This window comes from Haliotis asinina, chromosome 5 (assembly GCF_037392515.1).
Source record: "Haliotis asinina isolate JCU_RB_2024 chromosome 5, JCU_Hal_asi_v2, whole genome shotgun sequence".
Lineage (NCBI taxonomy): Eukaryota > Metazoa > Mollusca > Gastropoda > Lepetellida > Haliotidae > Haliotis > Haliotis asinina.
In genome coordinates, this window is record NC_090284.1 from 46,755,425 (window position 1) to 46,777,222 (window position 21,798).

Genomic DNA, 21,798 nt, shown 5'->3' on the forward strand with positions numbered 1-21,798 from the left:
TCTTGGGAAGAATCAGTGATAATCTACAACATGGGTAGGCCACCAGCTTTCTTTCTTTACCATTTGTGACCCGTGAAGGTCCCTTGGTAGAATAGGCCTTCAGCAACCCATGCTTGCGATTAAAGGAAACTGTGCTTGTAAGAGGCGACTAACAGGATCGGCTGGTCAGACTCGCTGACTTGGTTGACACATGTCATCTGTTCCCAATTGCGCAGATCGATGCTCGTGTTGTTAAGCACTGGATTGTCTGTTGTCTGTTATTTACATACCACCGCCATATAGCTGGAATATTGCTGAGTGCGACGTAAAACTAAACTCGCTCACTCACTCACTCAGTCACTGAGGGATCGAAGTGACGAGGGCCTAGAATTTCGAAGTTCACAGTCGTAGGTTAATGTTAATGTATGGCACTTACGACTATCTAAGGCCTAAAATGTAGGTGCAGGTATACTCTGTTTATGCAAATGGACACACATGGTAACCGTCATGTTGTCAGGTGTCGCCAAGTGAAGGATCTACATGGGATAATGCTCCCACCTTTACAATAGTTTAAAGGCGAGAGTTTGAGAGAGAAAGGAGAGAAATGAAGGTGGTCGATCAGAAATAGCTTCAAAGGCCAATACTAAGGGAAATGGTGATTATAGAAGATCGCCACAAAGGCACATAGCCTGTCGAGTACTGAAACATCCTTTATAATCTCCCGAGCATGTACTGAAGGTATGTCATGAGAAAGTTGAGAAAATTCCAAAGAACGAATTGGGCATGGTATACCCATGTGTTAAGAGGGTAACCTTTAACTGATAATGGCTAATCAAGCCAGACAGGAAAAAACTATATTACGTTTAATTGAACCAATATTCAATACATATATAGAAACCATATCTAGAGTCATTGTAATATCAGCTTTCATTTTGTCACTGCACATAATGACGTGAGCTGTTAATAGCGTGGACCCCCACCTGCTTCTGTGACGTCGCCATTGTTTATATACTGAACAGCAGAAAAAATGCAACTGGGTGTTTTTGGTCTAGTTTCACTTTTTCTATAACTTGCCTTTATTTTGCTGTCCAGTTAGGTGCATTAACATCTTTAAAGTCATTTTTATATTTGTATGTAAATTTCATTTATATGTTCAAGTTTATCCCTTTTGTGCTTAATTTACTACTATTTACTAAATAACATTAAAGAACAGTTGTGTTTTCTCCATGTGCATAATCATTTTATGTCTCCCGTAAGTCTATCACGACTGACTTATTACATGTAAACGTATTGTCATTGTTTTGTGTATATATACCTTTAATAATTTCAAGTAATGTATTCAGTACTTTGGCCACATGAACCATTGTACAACAACATGACAGAATACAGTACTTTTTATTATGTAATGAAGTGAACTTTTTAAACAATCAGTATGTCTGTCTTTCTTCAAAAACAAACAAACAAACAAACACGACACACACACACAAACAAAAGGTCCCCAAACAAAGAAACAGATTCATGATATTGGCGCAGGATAAGCGCCTTATCGTAATGAGTATACTGTGGTGCATACCCAATTTGAGTGTGCTTGTTTTGCAAGATCACATTTGTCTAAATACTAATATTTCCAATCCTCAGGTAAAGATTTTTCATTTGGGGGCTGGGGTGACCCACTCATCCGAGACGCCGTACTTCACCTGCCGACCAGGGTCTTGATTTACGAAGCGCTCGTCAGCGCTAAGATAGTCTAACTTCCATACTTTAACATTAACTTAAGACTATCTTAGCGCCAAGAGACCTTCGAAAATCAAGCCCCAGGTGTTCCAGAAAACATGAATCATATGTTTCCAGCATTCGTTGTACTGTTTTCCTTGGTTTGTTGGTACCGCAGTATTGGTTTCGCAATCCTGTTTACCATCTAGCTGTGTGTGCGTCACTAGAAACGTTTTGAGTCCCTCTTACTTATTATAACCATGTACGTCCCCGCGTCCACCTAGCTCACTACAGGCATAACTATCCTCGTTGTTCAGTTTAAGCTACCATTCAGTCAATGAACCATAGCAATATAGCGTCAGTGGGCATCAAATAGCGTCTTTGTGTATTGAGCCGCTTAAATTCAGCTCAATATTCAGTTATGAAAGGTATATGTTTCGACTGAGTGGAAACAGAGCAGGGTCTTCACGCATTCCACGCTTGTCGTACACAACCACTGTGTCTTTTGTATTTCATTGTATATAAAACACCTATAAAACCCTCGTTGCGGACCCCTTCCGTTGTCAGCGTACAACTGCACTGTGACAATCGAAATTGTCTACCCTACCCTCTACCCTGTCTCTTGAGTCAGGAGTCACAAGTCAGGAGACATGGCGACCAGAAGGTTGATTCTGATGTCAGCGACTCTGTTGCAAGGTATGTCCATTAATTCCATCGTCTTCATGTTGATGATTCGACTAGTCAGTGGTGTGTTTATTTCGTTCAGCCATAGCAAGGGGTCGTTTGCGGCCATGAAGTTTACCAAATCGATCGTCAACCAGAGTTCATCGAGATGAGCACGTAGCACTGTTTCTAGGTCACCTATTCCGATCTACAAGCACTTATCTGTGTCCGAGAAAATTGACGGAAGAAGTGTGGATTGGCTACAAGTGAATAGACGAATATTGGGTTTAACACCATGGTACCATTTCACAAAGCTATCGTAGCGACTGTCGTAAGTCTGTGTTATGTTACGTACCTCCTATACAGGGCGTAGATTTTCGAAGCTCTCATTAAGTGCCATACATTAATATTAACTTACGACTATCTTAGCTGTAAGAGAGCTTCGAAAATCTACGCGCGCGTGTGTATCTGCTTCTCCGGATTACTGCCGGTGCTATAGTGCTAGCCCACTGAGAACATATGTACTCTGGCACATGATACGGACTCCGTGCCGACAGTCATTCACTTAGCCTGCCAGGGAAACAACAAGTTTCACAATATAACGCAGTTTGGTGTGATGCAGTCGGAGATCGAACCACCGACCTTCTGATATCCAGGTTAACGTTAAACTTCCTGGAATGTTAAAAACAGTATTCGCAAGTGGTGTAATTGTCAACGATATTTTAAGGGTTTCAACACATGTTTTCTGAACATACCTTTAATAAAATTTCCCGCATGATATCACAAATTGCTATCCCCCAGAATCTGTGTGTCCTACAGTCTGACACAGTATGATATCCCTCCGATGACAATCATGATAATGCGTGTGTGTGTGTGTGTGTGTGTGTGTGTGTGTGTGTGTGTGTGTGCAAGTGTGCGCAAGTGTGCGCAAGTGTGCAACCTAAGCCTCATTATGAAGCACAAGACGTTTAACTGTCACATTACAATCTGATCTGACTCTGCCCCATGGATCACTCTTGTGTCAGCATTACCTGATAACTCCTTCACCGTTTACCCTAAAACGATCACGAATCCTGAAAATGCCGCTTGATAGTTTGCATAGGGAATCCACAACAGCTGCACCGTGTGATATATACTGAACAGCAAAGGAAACGCTGTTTTGTGTGTGTCACCTTTATAAAAAGGAAACATAAACATGAACGCATACTTTTATAAGATTTCCCTTTTTTGATAATCGCGTTTCTTTTGCTGATCAGTGTATATTGGGATGTAAGTCGAGACATTATTATAGTTTAAGATCACTCAGCACTGTGTCCTCTTGATTGTCACTAACTGCCCCACAATAACATCACATTTAGACTCACCCTCGTTCTCCAAATATATATAATTGTGACAGAAACGAACAAATCCATTTAAACTGGAAAGGTGAGAAGGGAGAACCCCAAGAAATGTAGACTTGCTTCATTGCGGAAACGGTTAGACGAAAGGAAACTTCAAGAATTAGCTGCACACTCACCCACGAAGGATAGCGAACCGGATATTGGATTTTCGACTCCTTTGCCATTGAACCTCCTCTGATAAATTATTTGTTCTGACGTATATGCATGCGGCACATCGAGGTTTATATCGTTTAATAAAATTTGGTTAACTGATGTCGGGTGAAGAGCACTCACATATCTGCTACCACTACAGACCATTTAGACCTACTGTACAAGACGTTGTTAGACACTGGCGACATCCTATCCTGCTGTGGAAGTGTGCGAACCAATGCATATGTCATTATAGGTGATGGAGTAGACACGTATCCTGTAGAACACAGCTATTAGGCCTTTGTGTCCTTTGTATAATACTTATATAAACGTCCTTGAGGCCCCCACCCTCGTTAAGCGTACAGCTACAGTGTTACAACTGAAACCATCTCAGCTCTACCAAATCTCTGGATTACACGCTCAAGTCACAAGTCAGGAGACATGGCGACCAGAGGGTTGGTTCTGCTGTTAGTGACTCTGTTGCAAGGTATGTCCGTTAATTCCATCGTCTTCATGTTAATGATTCGACTAGTCAGTGGTGTATTTATTTCATTCAGCCATAGCACGGGTCGTTTGCGGCCATGAAGTTTACGAAATCGATTGTCAGCGAGAGTTCATCGAGATGAGGACGTATCATTGTTTCTTGGGTACTGCTATTCCGATCTATAAATAACCGTGTGTGTTGTAGAGATTTGACGGAAGACGTGTGGCTGTAGGTGAGAAGTGGTAAATTGGAGTGTAATCTCGCGTATGACGTTGTACAAAGCGAACTATAAGGCGATAACTCCCGTATCATAGTACAGACTTACGGCCGACGTTTTGTACAACATCACCCTGTTCGAGATCATTGCACTTAAATGGAGACGTGAAATAACGTTTAAACATGCGCGCGCGCGTGTGTGTTTGTGCGGATTTGTGTCGGTATGATTATTTCGTTAGCATATTGATACCGTCCCGGTTGACATGGAACTCAATTCAGACATGTGATACTCCGTGCCGACAGTCCTTGATTTAGCTCCTAAACGCCGAGTGCAAGACAGGGAAATAACAAGTGTGACAATATAACGCCATTTGATGTGATGCAGTCGGAGATCGAACCACCGACCTGCAGTTATCCGGGTTAAAATTATATTTGCCAATATATACTACAAACATAAAATATGAGAACACCCTAAAATGTGATAATCATATATCAACTAAAACGTGGTGTGGTCGTTTAATCTCTGAGGTAAATAATTTTGTGTGCTTAATGGGTCCGCTGTTTGGGACGTCGTTCTTCAAATACTTCTTGAAGTATACAGGCCACAGGCCACGTTGCACTGTTCTTATAATGCATGTGTTACAGACGTCATTTGCGTAACTGTATAGTTTTAGCATTACATTTTGATAGCTGCTTAAAGGCATTGTTACAAGAAGGAAACATCTGTTTCTGGTTTTGAATTGGAAATATTTCTTGACAATTTTAGGTTCTCATTCTTAGCTTCCCCGGAATTATAAGCTTCGTTATGAAGCACAAGACCATCTGATCGCGCCTGGAGAGCGGAAGGCCCCGGGTTCGATCTCCGTTGGCGTCATAACAAAAGACGTTAAGACATGGTACTTGTTGTACCCTGCCTGTCGCTGGGCATTATGGGTAAAACAAGGACTGGTCGTGTCATAATCAGTAATGTCTGAGTAGGGTATTCACGCTTGACTGTGGCATGGTATCTCAGTCATATGAGCGAAATGTTCTTAAATACTAAGGTATACCCCATTTCACCTCACCTCACCATAAGATCTGACTTAGCTTCAGTGGATCATTCACATGACAGCTGCATCTAATAACCTTTTCACCGTTTACCCTTATACAAAATTGTCGCTTCATGAATTATATATTCTGCACTGTTAATTCGAAGCAGTTGTGTGGTAACATGTATGATAGACATATATCGACATGGTATATGTGTAACGCATCATGCGGCTTGGTGTACGTTAGATCTGACCGAGTCAGTTCCACAATGTCACAGTTCAACTCGCACCTGGTTTCTTAATAGATGCAATGTGGTATAGAAACAAAATTGACAATTCCTTATAAACTGAGAAGGAGCGCCATAGAATGAGATGGGATGTTTGGAATCCTGAGGAAAAGTACACTTACTCCATTTAGACGTGCAGAAAGGGGAAGGCAAAAGGTAAAAAACTGCAGTGCAGGACTGTGAGACAAACTGTATATAGAACAGTGGGCACCAAGAATTGGATGCACGCTAAACCGTGAGGGATAGTGGAGTTCGGATATTCGACTCCTTTACCATTGAACCACCTCGGATAAATTATTGGTTCTGACGGATATTTTTGCGGTATATCGAGATAGATTTATATACCATTTAATACTACTAGTAGTCATTTATTATTTTGTCTCCAAAACACGCACATGCGTTTTGCCATTACACAGTATTTACCCCGCTGTACAAAACATTATTGGACACTGGCAACATCCTTTCAATACAATATATGGCAGTGCGAATCAATGCAAATCCCGTTATAGCAACCCTGTTGATTTGGAATATTGCGAAATACGGCCTCGGTGCCTTGACCTAGAATAAAAGACAAATACCCCACCAAGCTTTTAAGGCAGGGATTATTATCAACGAAGGTGGCTTGTTGTGATATGGACCGTGTATACACGCTCTGTGCTCTCTGTCCACGGATCGATTAGGACGCATTACGAAAATGTTAGACTGTTGCTTAGCGACAGAGTACAACAAGCACTTGAACTGTTGTTCTGACAGAAATAGTTCCTTGCACTTATATATATTACAAAACATAAACAACCAACCTAGGTTACTATGGACGTATGTGCTTTAATTATGACGAACTACAGAAGCGACTAGTGTGTATTACATTGACAACATTGCATTAACATTAAATCTGAGCTCAATTCGTGCTTGAAAACAAAAGCTTTTCACAACCCCGTAGGATGTGTTTGCTCTTGGGAAATAAAAGATCCATGCCCTTGTCACAGAATCCGTGAGGATTACGGCTAAATAAAAATACAGGTTTCCGACAACTAATGCTTGTTGTAAGAGGTGAGTATACTGATCGGATGGTTAAAGATCGATGAGTCGGATGATAACGGATATCGTGTCTCAGCTGGGTGCACTGATCCTCATTATTTGAATCTCAAGATTGTCTGGACAAGACTCGATTAGTTACAGGCCGCTATAATATAACGGGAATACTAAACTATACACATGCAATAAAGTGTCGCAACACAATAATTTTCAAAGCACTAATGTGTTACAATTAAGTTAGCATTAACTGTACCCATGTAACCTGTCCAAGCTATTAACTTATTATCTTGATACACTGACTCTCAAGGAATAATTTATTGACAAACTTTAAAGCAAAAAGAACAAAAAAAAACCCCAGTTTATTCAGAGAGACGCAAACATGTCAAAATTAAGCCATTTTATAGTGCTGATAACTATTGCTCTTTGGCGTCAACCAGTGCGATCATTTTCAAGATTCTGCCATCTGTCTTCAAGAAATCGCGTAAGTATCAAGAACTAAGCACAATGTCAGAATCGAGTGTGACCTCCGCCAACTACAACCGCCAACCGCTATCTCCTGATTACCCATATGAGACATTGTAATTGACGTTGAGGTATAGCGTTCTGTTCTTGGTGGAAGGCTTGTTCCAATACATCAAGATTTTGTACTGGAGGTTCTCTCTGGCGTTTTCTGCATATTTCCAGTAATGTCCCGCACATGCTCTACTTCATCGAGGCTGCTGGCGGGCCGAGGTAGAGTTGATAGCGCGTGATGTCGTCTAGCACTGTCGTCCATGAATGAAGGCCTTGTGTTCAGAGGATGGCCTTCAGAATGTGGTACAACAACCCTGTCTGAGCCTGATCTACTGTCATCCATTCAGGTTATGTCTGATTGCCACATGGTCATGTTTAACGTCATGAGAGAAGCTTAACGTCACGAGAGAAGCTTAACGTCTTGAAAGAAGTACCCCCACGCATCATTGAATCCCCTCCAAACGGTACGTCCTCAAAGACATACTGCTGAATGTTCATGTGCAGCGTTTTTGCGGTGTCAAACACTTGCTTGACCACCAGTCATGAACAAAAGAAATCGACGTTCGTCCGACAACTTTCCCATAGCGTCAAATTCCAGTGACGGGATGTGGGGATAGCACAGATAGGTAGTCTGTCTCTACAACCGAAGTGATTTTGGGCCGTTCTGCTTGACAAACAACTCGGTGAAACCGCTGTTAAAGCGTTAAACGCCAATTAACACGAACGGCTGAAGTTATGTGATTTTGAGAAGGGCTGTGACCTTCCTGGGAGCTGTCACTCGGATCAGTATGAACGCTAGCGACAATTGACATCATTTTCAAGCCAGTTTCGTGATGACAACTAGCATCTCTTAAAAGAGCCCTCAGAGGCATGCCGGGGGTAGCCTAGTGGTTAAGGAATTCGCTCGTAATGGAGCAGACCTGGGTTCGATTCCTTACATAGGCAAAATGTGTCAAGCCCATTTCTGGTGTCCCCTAACGTGATAATGCTAGAATATTGCTAAAGAGGTGTATAACCTTTCACACTCACTCACTCACTCAATGACGTGCATGGCAGTAATTTAAATTTTCTACAAGGTATCTGTTGAAAGTTACCATATGTACATATCCACGACCAAATCAATTGACTTTTCAAGGTATGGCGCTGTAAGAACAGTTCAGTGAATTTTGATAATAGATGGGTGCACGTAATGCACGTGATGCTTACCTGTGACCTTAGCATGTTCATATCTAAAATCAGTGGGTAAACATGTGTACTTTTGCCATGTATATAGCATAATTTACGACTTCACATTGTTCGAATGCCTTGAACGCACACAAAAAGAATGCCTGTAATACTATACGCTCAGATAGTTTAAAAGAGATATTCAGTTGTCACCACGTATAATCAATGTGTGTGTTTTATGTTACAAAACATACTGGTCCATATCAATCAACCGAACTGAACCAAACATGAAGATAATGATTGAACAGACAAGCATGTGTGAAACGCCCTTTAACACACAAAAGGTGAGCGATCAAAAGGTGTTGTGTATGGACGGTAAATAGAAAGAGTGTGGCTTCCAACCGTAACAAAGGTTTCCACAACAAATAAAGATGGTACAAACAAGGATTGTTTTGTGAGGTGAATCACAATCAACGCCCCAGACGTCGAACATCCTCAACTGGAACCAAAATCAATACCTGTTCATATCAATAATCCCGCTCTACCTTGATAATCACAGCAGGAAACATCAGGATCATATTTGGTGTAACGTTCAGTTGTCTTTGGACAGAATCGAGCCAGGGTGTTGAACCTCTGTGGTATTTGTAAGCCTGTGGTAAACTATAGAGTTCGGATCCCAGGACCGATAGTTGGAAATTAATGCACACTTTCAAAATGAATGAATGAATGAATGAATGAATGAATGAATTGGGCTCATAAGCCTGTTGTAACAATTTATTGCGCTAGTTTAGGAACAATTAATTCATGCAATGAAAAGGTGAAACTGAACACACACGTCCATAGACAAGGAGTTTGTTAACACAATAGTTTCCTTTATTCATCTATTTCTGTTTACTTGAAGTCGTACAAGTCACACCTGTGGAATTCTTCCCAACTCTTCCTGCAATGTGTGAAACCCATTTCTGGTGTGGTATTGCTGGAACATTGCATACTTTGATTCACTCACTCATGAACAAAAAATGGAGGAGGTTTCGATCTTTAGTAATTTAAATTCAGCAATCTATTAGTGTTATGACGGTGTGTTTTATATACAATAATTCGCCCCTTCTGTATGCTTATGAATATCATGTCACATTTCAGCATGCCAGGTGTACACTCAAAGGGATCAACAAGGCGTCGCAATAAGCACGCTGAGCGATTTCAGGGCGTTCCGGAACTTGCCATCCCTCCGCTGTCATGCGCAGATCGGCACCGGAGGCCGTCAGTCAGACCTTCTGAATACCGCCACAAAGCTGGATGAATTTGAACTGACTCTCGATGAATCTGAAAGACCATTCTTCCGGCAGATAAGGCAGAGCACCAGTGAGTTCCAATTCCCAAATATGTAATTAGATTCTGGAGGAATATTTGTTTGATATTTTCTTTAAAGAATGACAAGGGGAATAAAACGATTGTCACTAAATCAACCATATATGGTCATTATATGTGGGGAAGTGGGATAGCTTAGTGGTCAAAGCGCTCGCTCGTCACACCGAGGTCCCGGTTCGATTTCTCACATGGGTACAACTGTGAAGCCCATTTCTGTTATCATCCGTGGATATTGCTGAAAAGTTGCGTAAACCTCACTCACACATTACACGCGTAAACACTAAAAGCGAGCAATAAGATAAAACATAGATCATAATACACGACTGTGTATTAGATATGATACCAGTGCGGATAGTTCATACTTGCAGGTGTAAAAGTAGATACCAGCCTTTAGTATGCCACAGAGGAGGGGGGCAGAAAATCGCCAGTTATTAACAGAACATAACGACAGTAAACCAGTGTTGCTAATACCACTTACAGATCATGACTGGTCTCTTTTTACCGCTGATGAGGCCAGGGAGACGTTTATGTTCCTCAACTCCACCCTGGATTCAACCTATCAAAGCTTGTACATAAACATCGTGCAGCAGTGGGACCAGATTAGCTACGTTGACGTGCTTTCCGCTCTCCAAACATGGAACCCGTCTGTACATCTGGTGTTGACGGTAGGTGGCGCAGTGATAAGAATGTTTGGGGGTTGCAACATTGTGAAGTAGATCTAGCACATATTTTAGATACTTAATGACTGCTACAATGAACCAACAGTGGGTTATGTCCGCATATGAGGTTGGGGTCTAGCCTAGTGGGTAAAGCGTTCGGTCGTCACCTCGAAAGCACAGGTTCGATTCCTCACAAGGGTACAATGTGTGAAGCCCTTTCTGGTATCCCCTGCCGTGACATGGCGGGAATATTGTTGTTACGGCATAAAACCATACTCACTCACTCACTCACTCAGTCAACCTGACCAGGAACATGTTCATATCTCGATCTGTTGCCTTTGTCCGACATTTACAAGTGATACTCAAAAAGGGAGAACATCCTTGAATGAAGAAGTTTATATGCATATTAAGTACTGACGTTTGGTTATTTTCCCCTTTATTCGTTCCAGAAAGCCGCTCACTGTTTTGTGCTTGGCAAACTCAACGAGACGGCGCTGGGTACATACTGCGAAAGGTTTTTGGAAGATGAAGTGTCGACAGCCACGATGCTGGCCACTGTCAATCGGTGTGGAGACTGTGTTGCCCTCGGAATAAAGAACCGATTTGACGACGGGGTATGTCTGCATGTTTCTTGTTGTATTCATGCATGTTTCGTGAAAGTTGCGTTTTCTTAATGGGTTAGATGGCTTACCTTGTGTGCAGATGACTGGGGGTGACTTTTGCTATTGCTATATTGCTACAAACAGGTGCGACAAACCATTGAACTACTATTGCTTTATATTACCCTCTCTTCATGAATCGTCGCATTTGAAGTCACATCGTTGCATCAAAATGAAAAGTATTCTTGCGAGAGTTAATGAACACATGAACACAATGTGTGAAGTCCATTTCTGGTGTCCCTCCGCCGTGATATTGCTAGAATATTGCTAAAACCCGACTCACCCACTCTCTCATATGCTGCTGTTCCCAGTTCATCGGCAGGCTGTCGGACTCCAAGTGTCGGGCATACATGCAGAAGGTAGTGCAGTACCAACCCAGCGGCTGGGACGTCTACTACATGACGTGGTGTCCTCACGTCATAACTGTCAGGGACATCGACAGAATCTCCAACGACAACTTCTGTAATGTGTAAGTCCCGATAAGGAACAGTGGTACCTTTTTTCACATGACTCATTGTATTCAATAACTGAATTGGGTTTTCGCCTTAATATCATTTGGTACTTTATAGGACTTGTCGGACGGCCATCTTGTTTTCTACATCTGATTAGTCTGATACGTTTTCTTCTACAAGTGTAAATTTTAAAATTGAACATTTTATTGTCACCTAATTATGAATTTGACAAACTGATTCGGCCCCTTGGTACGATATACAAGGAGTGTTCACTAAAGTTCCATGCCTATTCGATATATCCAACTGTATTTTACTCAGGTAGCTTGAAGTATCTGTAGTGAAAAATGTATTACTCTCTGGTTTCCTTATATTCAACGTTACATATATCGTGAATTAGATTGCAATACTCGTTCCACTTTATTTCGATAAATCCGGAGTGAAATGTATTTTACTTTGTGACCGCAGTTCGATATCTGTATATAATGTCCGAGTAACTCTCCATTCCTTAAAAAATAATGGAACCGAGGAACCGGAGGCTCCGAGGCACATTATGTTTTAGGAATGGAGAATTTTGAGGATATTACCCTTCTTGAATTACATTCAAAGCATTGGAAATATTTTTGTTATCAAAAGTAAATGTCGAAATGACAAAATGAAGTCTTTATATTGAAACTGTTACACATAGCTCCATTTCGGAAAAGACATTGAGATGACGTCACAATTATAATTTAATAAAAGTTAACAATGCCTTTAAGTCAACTGCAGTTCAATAAACCCCGGAGTGAATGGTGTATTATTTCAACTTATGTATTTATTTCCTTTAAATACATGTATTTAGGTCAACTGCAGTCAGATATCACCGGTATGTTACTTTGTTCACTGCAGATCGATACATCCGAAGTTACAGGTGTTTTACTGTTTCACGCTATATGTTATGTCACGAATGCAGCACACAGCAGATGCGTCTAAAGGACATGAGGCTGTACAGTAAGCTGATGCCTGGGGTCCGGAGGAAGATAGGTCAGAGGCTCAAGACATGTTTCGGTCAACTGTCCGGGTGGACAAGTCAGCAGCTGACAGATTTCGCCAACTATGTGGTCAACATGCCCCGGGACGATATTGACACGATGACAGTTGCTCAGGTAGAAATTCTGAATTAGGAAATGTACCTCAGGCATGGATTATTTAAATATATTCTTTTTTTCCGAGAAACTTCTTTTGAAACAATATTTCAATCGTCATTTTAAATGTGAATAACAATGTATCATTTTCAGTCCTAGCTTACTCTGTCCTAAATACCCCACAGTTGACACAGTCCTAGTTCACCGTGTCCTAAATACACCACACTTGACACAGTCCTAGTTCACCCTGTCATATATACACCACAGTTGACACAGTCCTAGTTCACCCTGTTCTAGATACACCACAGTTGACAGTCCTAGTTCACCTTGTCACATATACACCACAGTTGACACAGTCCTAGTTCACATTGTCACATATACACCACAGTTGACACAGTCCTAGTTCACATTGTCACATATACACCACAGTTGACAGTCCTAGTTCACCTTGTCACATATACACCACAGTTGACACAGTCCTAGTTCACATTGTCACATATACACCACAGTTGACACAGTCCTAGTTCACATTGTCACATATACACCACAGTTGACAGTCCTAGTTCACCTTGTCACATATACACCACAGTTGACACAGTCCTAGTTCACATTGTCACATATACACCACAGTTGACACAGTCCTAGTTCACCCTGTTCTAGATACACCACAGTTGACAGTCCTAGTTCACCTTGTCACATATACACCACAGTTGACACAGTCCTAGTTCACATTGTCATATATACACCACAGTTGACACAGTCCTAGTTCACCCTGTTCTAGATACACCACAGGTGACACAGTCCTAGTTCACCCTGTTCTAGATACACCACAGTTGACAGTCCTAGTTCACCCTGTCACATATACACCACAGTTGACACAGTCCTAGTTCACCCTGTTCTAGATACACCACAGCTGACAGTCCTAGTTCACCCTGTTCTAGATACCCCACAGTTGGCACATTCCCAGTTCACCCTGTTCTAGATACCCCACAGGTGACATTCAGTCAAAGTTCACCTTGTCCTAAATACCCCACAGTTGACAGTCCTAGTTCACCCTGTCATATATACACCACAGTTGACACAGTCCTAGTTCACCCTGTTCTAGATACACCACAGTTGACAGTCCTAGTTCACCCTGTCACATATACACCACAGCTGACAGTCCTAGTTCACCCTGTCATATATACACCACAGTTGACACAGTCCTAGTTCACCCTGTTCTAGATACACCACAGTTGACAGTCCTAGTTCACCCTGTCACATATACACCACAGTTGACACAGTCCTAGTTCACCCTGTTCTAGATACACCACAGGTGACATTCAGTCAAAGTTCACCTTGTCCTAAATACCCCACAGTTGACACAGTCCTAATTCATCCTGTTCTAGATACACCACAGTTGACACAGTCCTAGTTCATCCTGTCCTACATACCCACAATGACCACGGTCAGCTACTTTCGCCATTCACACCAAATGGTCATCTTTCAGCTGTTGGCGAACCTTGACACGTTTATCGATGTCGACGATGTGAAAGAAACCAGGTTCCTGCGTCTCCTTGGTTTCAAGATCGGCGACTGGTGGGCGGCCAATTCGGGATCTCTGACACCAACACAGAAATCTAAGTAAGAAAAAAATATCAAGTGACGGGGTAAGAAAAAAATACGAGAAGGAAATCGATGCATGACACAACCATCGCTTTTCACCAAAGACCACCTTCTTGGGTCATCCGATCTCTATCTGATCTGGGAACGATAAGTTCCGCTCCTCGCTATTGCTCAGACTCTGATTGGATAATGGGGTCGGGATCCCAGAAGTCCTATGACGTTCTCGTCAGAGAAGGAGGACATAGTTCTTATTCACTCCATGTGTTTTCAATTGACTTTTTCGTATAAAAGGCGATGAGTGAGTATAGGTTCATGCTGAATTTATCATTATTCCACCAGTATGAGTTTGTATTGTATATAAATTCCGACTACTTGCGAAAATACTGAACGCCTCACCCACTGTCCTATCTGTGCCCGTTACGTCATCATCTGTGACCTGGGTTGCACCTTCAAAATATAATTGCATGTGTTTCTCAAGGTTTGTTGGTGTGATTCCATGTCAGTTCCATCAGTCATTTGTGTGTGTATTGAGTCAATCACTGGAATTGGTCTACAACAAGCCATGCTTGTCGTAAGAGGCGACTTACATGAACGGGTTGTCAGGCTCGCTGACTTGGTTGACACGTGAACAATTTATGCTTTTTCACATAATGGTTCGTATGTCAGCTGACCAATATGACCTTTCTACTACAGTCCATCATAGGATAACATACCACAACGAACCATTTCATCATTGTAATACGGTCGTGCCATTTCAAACATTTTCGTCAGCCAAGTTCTTACATATGGCTAATACTATCATTTTTACACCTAATAATGTATTGGCGTGTTGTACACCCGGGTTCGATTCCATACATGGGTACAATATATGAAGCCCATTTCTGGCGTTTGTCACGTGATATTGCAGGAATGGTTGTCAAAGTAGCATAAAACCAAACCCGCGTACTCATTTAACGGTATTTCAGTTACGGTTCGTGTATCTTGGTGTGCAAGGGAGAACTTGATGCAAAGGATCTCCTAGCTGGCTTGATGACATCTACCCACTCTGGTAATGTGCTGGCACCCCAAGAACCTTTACTGGGTGTCACGCGCATTCTTTGCAACCTGACCCACTGAAGGGACGCAACTCCGCACTGCGAATTGCCACGACAGGTGCTATATACTCCATGCTTTTCAGTCGTTAGTGACATATCGGTGTCCTCTCTCCCCAGGTTGATCTGTGTAGTAGTGAAGTTTGCCCCGTTCAGGAAACTGATCGACAAGACCTTGAGCGAAGCTGACATCAAGACCTTTGTGAAGAATAGCCAAACCAACTGTCCGTCAGATTTCGAGATTTCCCCCAAAGATGTAAGAAAATGCCATCATGTAACCACATTGAGTTGATTGTCGTGAACGTAATGATCTCTACATTCAACATGAAACTAACCTAACAATAAGATTACTCGAGTGCACTCATTTTTAAAGCAAATCTTACCAATAGGTCAAACGACTTCTAAAGCGCATCGTTAACGCTGTCGGCTTTACGTGGGATCAGCAAGCTATTATCGACTATGGGGGCTTCATTGGCGGTTTCCCCATCAGTGTCCTCAAGAACATTCCAAACAACACCCTCTGTAACAACTGGCAGACGATTAACAGAGCAGACGTACAAAGGGGAAAGGTAATGCACTGGCGATGTTAAAGAGTGACATCCCTCACCACGTTCCTTTCTTTAGCCAGTTATCATCGATCTGATCACCCGTGACGACCTAGGATATAAGTGATCTTCAGTGACCCATGCTTAAAAGAGGCGACTAACGGGATCGTGTGGTCAGACTCAGTGGCTTTGTTGTCAGCGTATCCCAATTCCGTTGATCGATGCTTATGCTATTGCTTTCTGGACTGTCTGGTCCAGACTTGGTTATTTAAAAGTATAGCTGGAATATTGCTGAATGTGGCGTTACACAAAACACTAACATTGTTTCAGTTATACAAAGAAGTGTCAGCCTGTCACCTGTCCGCTTCTTTAATGTTTTCTTATAATTTGAAAGTTATACGTTTATCCATCTCGAATAAGTTACAACTAATCCTTACATCTAATTATCTTTCAGCTGGCTTATATATGGGACAAGTGCAAATCAACATTCGTGAGCGTAAGTATTCTAAGATGAAAGCAACAGTTTAACATAAGAGCAAATTACGTCATAATGTCATAACGTCATAACGTCCTCTCACGTCATCGAATATAACCTTTTATGTCCATACTCGATCTACCTAATAGACCAATGAGACATGTTTTCAATGACATCACTTCCTCTTCCGGCAGCCCACCACCTACACTTGCCCTCAAATCGTAGAAGCCGGAGTCCTCGTTAAGGTCATTCCTAAATCCTACGTGGAACAAATACCAAACGCCGTCGTAGCAGAATGCATTCAGAACATGACAACTTACTTGGAGCCTGTTTGTGTCCGACGTCGAGGCCTCTGCCGACTGATCATGAAGAAGGTAGTTTTGTAGTTGAAATACATCAGCTGAGAGTGAGTGAGCAGGGTATGACGGAACGTTATTCTGGAAACGCCTCGATGTGTCAGCTAATTGTGGGGAGAAAATGAAGCATTTCGTAGATGTTTACGGGTAACTTACAAACACAGGCATGATGCTGAAGAAACCTAGACATATAATCTGATCGAACTGTGATTCGAACCTACATTCAGGGGTTTCCGGCGTGCCAAAAGGAAAAAAAAGCAAAAGATATGGCTGTCTCAGAGTTTGTATAAGTAACTGACAGTATTTTCCAGCTGTGGTGATGCAGGCACAGTACTTATACATTTCAAATATGTTTGGTAGCTCGATGACGTGGATCGCCAATGGAGCATAAATTATATAATCTTGTTGCTCTCTGCGAATGTTTGTGCATGAAATTTTGGGAACGATGTCTGTGTAGTTCTTGAACATTTGTTCCATTTTGAGCGGAAACACAATCTTATAATATATACGTCAGTCACTGTATGCTGTTGAAGGTGGTTGCCCACGCTGTTGCAAACAACGAGTCGATTGGAACGTACATCCGGCAGGTCGGACCGAACCTTGGAAGGAGCATAAGTGACCGTTCCAGTGTTGACATCACGTCTCTCGGTGGCGTTGGCAATCTTCAATCCCTCCAGTTCTCCAAAGAAACGGTAGGTACTGTGGTCTTGAGAGCTATATTTTCCCCTATTTCCTAGATATACGGCAATTACTCTGACCTTGGAAAAAAATCAGTCCACTCAAGTCTCTGCAGAAATGTACTGTGGCCTTGAATCTCCGAAGAAACGGTAAGTAGTGTGGTCGAGAGAACCTGAATCGCCGCTGTGGGCATAGTGTCATGGTTAACGCCTTGGTCACCTATACACAACTTTAAATATACACTGCATGACATTGTCGACCCAGAACATCTGATAGTTCTTTTGAAGACCTAAAAATGGTGAACCAGAAACAGGAGGATGAAAATTCGAATAACTTATTGAAAAAATACGTATTTCTCGAACATGTCTAAATAATCATGTAATGACAAATATAATCCCACCCAGCTTAATATACCGAACAGCAAAAGAAACGCAAGTTTCGAAAAAATGAAATCTCATAAAAGCAAGCGTTCATGTTTATGTCTTCTATTTAAAAACGGAGTTGCGTTTCTTTTGCTTTTCCGTATACAAGTTTTTGTTATGTCTTATTCGCTCTAAGCTAGAGTATGTATGACGCTTATATTTCCACCCCATTTCGTTCTCATGAACGCTGTTCCAGCAGCCACGGTTAATACCATTTCATGGTCTTAGGACTTGAGTGTTCTGTAACGACTCTTTCAGGCTAATGCTGTTTTGGAGAAGGTCAAGGATAGACTCGGAAACGTGAGTCGCACCAACATGAACTTTTGCGGAACGCAGTTTCAGAAGATTGCTGACCTGTTCGTCTCTGCAGCCAAGGATAAGGATTGGGAGAACCTTTGTGAGGATGAGAATCTCTTGGAGAATATCGCGTTGACAGTTAAACACATCAAGACGATGTCTGGTAGAGTGGTGAGTACAACTGGGAGAGAGCCGAAAACAAAAGTTAGACTGGTGAGGGCAACGGGCCCCTGTTTGAGTGGTGGGTAAAATAGAGAGAGAGAGAGCTATGTGTCCATCAGTTGGAGGTCAAGTACAAAAAGAGATAGAGAGGCGAGTACAACAGTTAGAGGTCAAGTACAACAGGATGAGTGGTGTGTACAACAGGGAGCGCCGTGTGTCCATCAGGTGGAATTTAAGTACAACAAGACGTAGAGTACAACATTTGAGTGGTGAGTAAAGCTGTGTGACCATTAAGTAGAGCTAAAGTACAACAAGTAGAGTGGTGAGTACAACAGAATGAGTGACGTGTACAACAAGTTGAGCTGTGTGTCCATAAGGGAGAGAGTGAGTAGAACAAGAGGTAGAGCGCTAGTACAAGAACACGTAGAGAGCTAGTGCGACGAGAGGTAGAGAGACAGTAAAACAACAGGTAGAGAGCCTGTACAACAAAAGGTAGACAGCCAGTACAAGAACAGGTAGAGAACAAGTACAAGGACAGGTAGAGAGCCAGCACAACGAGATGTAGAGAGCCAGTACAACAACAGGTAGAGAGTGCGTACAACAATAGGTAGAAAGCCTGTACAACAACAGGTAGAGAGGCAAATCAGAGCGTCCCGGTGCTAGGACTACAGTTGCCAGATTTTTTACCCGTTACCATTAAGGCATGTGATTGTGGAGCCTGTCTTCCAGATCCGGGCTATCGTGAAGAAGTTGCTCCGAGTCTTTGGCGTCACTGGGAATGTGAAGGACGTATGTATCGACGGCCCTCTTATCGACCAGGTCGGCATGTTCCTCGCACATGCAAGGTGAGTTAGACACCACCTGATGTAATAATTGATAATAAACCATTAATCAGATAGTACTGTCTTTGTTTCATTAAGTAAATTTAGTAAACCAAGGCATACTGGAACGGATACTAAGGCTCGACTTGGTCGACATATATCATTGTATCCCAGTTGCGTAGATCGATGCTCATACTGTTTGTCACTGGATTGCTTTGGTCTGGACTGGATTATTTACAGACCGCCGTGGCTGGAACAATGCTGGCGTTAAACAACAGACAGGCGTGTCCAAACCACAATATTGTACTGAGGTGCTGTTTTGTTTGCTGGCTTGTTATCTGCACTCCGGAACTTCAAACTGAGTGCCACCAGAGGGGCAGGAAACATTGCTGCTTCGCGAACACCCAGTGCCACTATTTCTTGTCTTAAATAACAGGTGTGGGTGATTTTTACACCTCTTTTAGCAATATGCCAGCGATATCACACCGGTGACACCGGTTCAACCAATTAGTCTTTCTTCATATTTGAAGGGACCGTGAAGGTCTTGGTTAGAATAGACCTTCTACAACCCATACTTGCTATAAAGGGCGACTGTGCTCGTCGCGACTAACAACATCAGGTGGTCAGGCTCGCTGACATGGTTTGCATATGTTATTTGTTCCCAGTTGTGCAGATCGATAAGCATGCTTCTGATCACAGGATTGTCTGGTCCAGACCCGTTTTTTTACAGACCGCCGCCATATAGCTGGAATATCGCTGTGTAAAATAAAAATCACTCATACCTGGCCACAGGCCCATAGTTACAGACATCAGTTATGGTACGGTATGAAGCACGCAACGCCGTGCTAATTCTTATGGCTTTGTCGCCTCTAGTTTGGTATTTGTATCTTTATCCCAGTGGAAAGGACTTAGTCAAGTTCAGCCGCAGGACTTTGCGATCTGTGATGCGGGTGGTTGGGATGAAGAAAGAATATATCGAGAAGTTCACCCGATCTCGGATGCAACTGTTGACCAAGATTGCACTCACTGTTCAGGTAAATATGCCAGACCAGTTCAGAAACGACCGAGCATCCCATGACATGTTAAAACCTTAACGTTCCTTCATTTAGACTTCTTTCGTTAAACCTAAGCTCTAAATTCCTTACCGCAGGAAATACAGAAGACTTCGTTTGCCCCCGACGACATCGACCTCATTGGCCCCTTCGCCATGTGCGGCATGAGCGCTAACGACGCCAACAAGATGACCACCCCAACGTTCAAGAAGTATGGAATGTACTTCCTTCAGTGCCCCCAGCTAGACGTCACCACGAAGAAGGCCATTGTAAAGAAGCTCCTGGCTGCAGTCTCGAGGTAAAGACCAGTGTGAATCCACAAGGAACCTACCACACACATGTGATAACTTGGAATAGTTGGCAGGATATGGGAACTACTTCATGGCGATGTCAGATATTGGCCAGTGATCTTTCACAAGGTTCCATGAAAATCCGGGATCTTCAGTAACCAATGCTAGTTATGATGGACGACTTACGGGATCGGGTGGTCGGACACCCTGAATTGGTTGGCAATGGTCACCGTATCGTAACTGCGTAGATCGATGCTGATGGTGTTGATCACTGGATTCTCTTGTCCAGACTCGATTATTTACAGACCGCAGCCATTTAGCTGGAATAGTGCTGAGTGCTGAAACTAAACTCAATCACTCTTTACCGAGGTTAATCATCCTTCACCTACATGTCTCAACAAGCCCGAAAGGGTCGTTGTTGGCACGGGTACTTCAGAAGTAAAGAATGTACGCCAGGCACGTTTTTACATTCAGAAACGTACCCGCAGTCAAAATATATAAACGCACGCGGTACCTTAAAAGTCAGACGAGTATTACCCAACCCCAAATCAAAGCTGGTACATGTTATAGTTCATTTTCGCCTGATAACGATTCTTTGCATCGAGAAATATTCGTCATTTTGAAAGCTCGTTTTCCTATATAACGAAACCGATTGTATGTCACACAACGTGACAGTTCGGACTTAGAATACGGTGCGGAATGGATTCGTTTTGCTCTAGGTTCTGTAGTCTGAGTTTGGCTTGGCTACGTTTCTGCGACAGAAAAATATGGCTGTGGTACCCCATCCCTTTTTGCAAAACATGAGATAACGCACACAAATTTAGAGAATGTGTTTACCGTATTTTGACAGAAAAGTGTGAAGATGCTCGGAGATGTTAATCTGGGAGGGTAAGCTGTTGTAGCATCATTCTGTCGTTTCTTTGCAGGATTGAAGCAAGTGACTTGAAAGACCTTGGGGCAGCTATAGTATTCGCTCTTGATGAGATTCCAGCGAGTGATCTGCCAGTAGGTGTACATTACTGAAAGATAACCAGCGTGCGAGGTATTATGTATCTGGAGATAGCCGCCATACCTAACCCTACTTAATCGAAACATGGATAACTGGCGATTAGATTACAGGAAATAGACAGTACA

The 21,798-nt window shown here is 42.4% G+C and overlaps 1 protein-coding gene across 2 annotated transcripts in view; it reads left to right on the plus strand.

The window, feature by feature from the left end:
- The first annotated feature begins 2,330 nt into the window (after positions 1-2,330).
- Positions 2,331-21,798, plus strand: part of LOC137283508 (uncharacterized) — a 30,864-nt gene continuing 11,396 nt past the window's right edge. Inside the window, exons 1-17 of one of the 2 annotated variants that reach the window (XM_067815047.1) lie at positions 2,331-2,388; positions 9,752-9,973; positions 10,460-10,644; positions 11,088-11,252; positions 11,609-11,766; positions 12,699-12,891; positions 14,360-14,493; positions 15,687-15,822; positions 15,956-16,135; positions 16,566-16,607; positions 16,781-16,960; positions 17,476-17,634; positions 18,301-18,510; positions 19,231-19,346; positions 20,221-20,356; positions 20,473-20,672; positions 21,591-21,669. In XM_067815047.1, the coding sequence (XP_067671148.1) occupies positions 2,343-2,388; positions 9,752-9,973; positions 10,460-10,644; positions 11,088-11,252; positions 11,609-11,766; positions 12,699-12,891; positions 14,360-14,493; positions 15,687-15,822; positions 15,956-16,135; positions 16,566-16,607; positions 16,781-16,960; positions 17,476-17,634; positions 18,301-18,510; positions 19,231-19,346; positions 20,221-20,356; positions 20,473-20,672; positions 21,591-21,669 (2,541 nt within the window). In that variant the 5' untranslated portion in view covers positions 2,331-2,342. Of the gene's footprint in view, positions 2,389-4,289; positions 4,372-9,751; positions 9,974-10,459; positions 10,645-11,087; positions 11,253-11,608; positions 11,767-12,698; positions 12,892-14,359; positions 14,494-15,686; positions 15,823-15,955; positions 16,136-16,565; positions 16,608-16,780; positions 16,961-17,475; positions 17,635-18,300; positions 18,511-19,230; positions 19,347-20,220; positions 20,357-20,472; positions 20,673-21,590; positions 21,670-21,798 lie in introns of those variants that run through there. The other variant, XM_067815048.1, reaches the window with a different exon arrangement.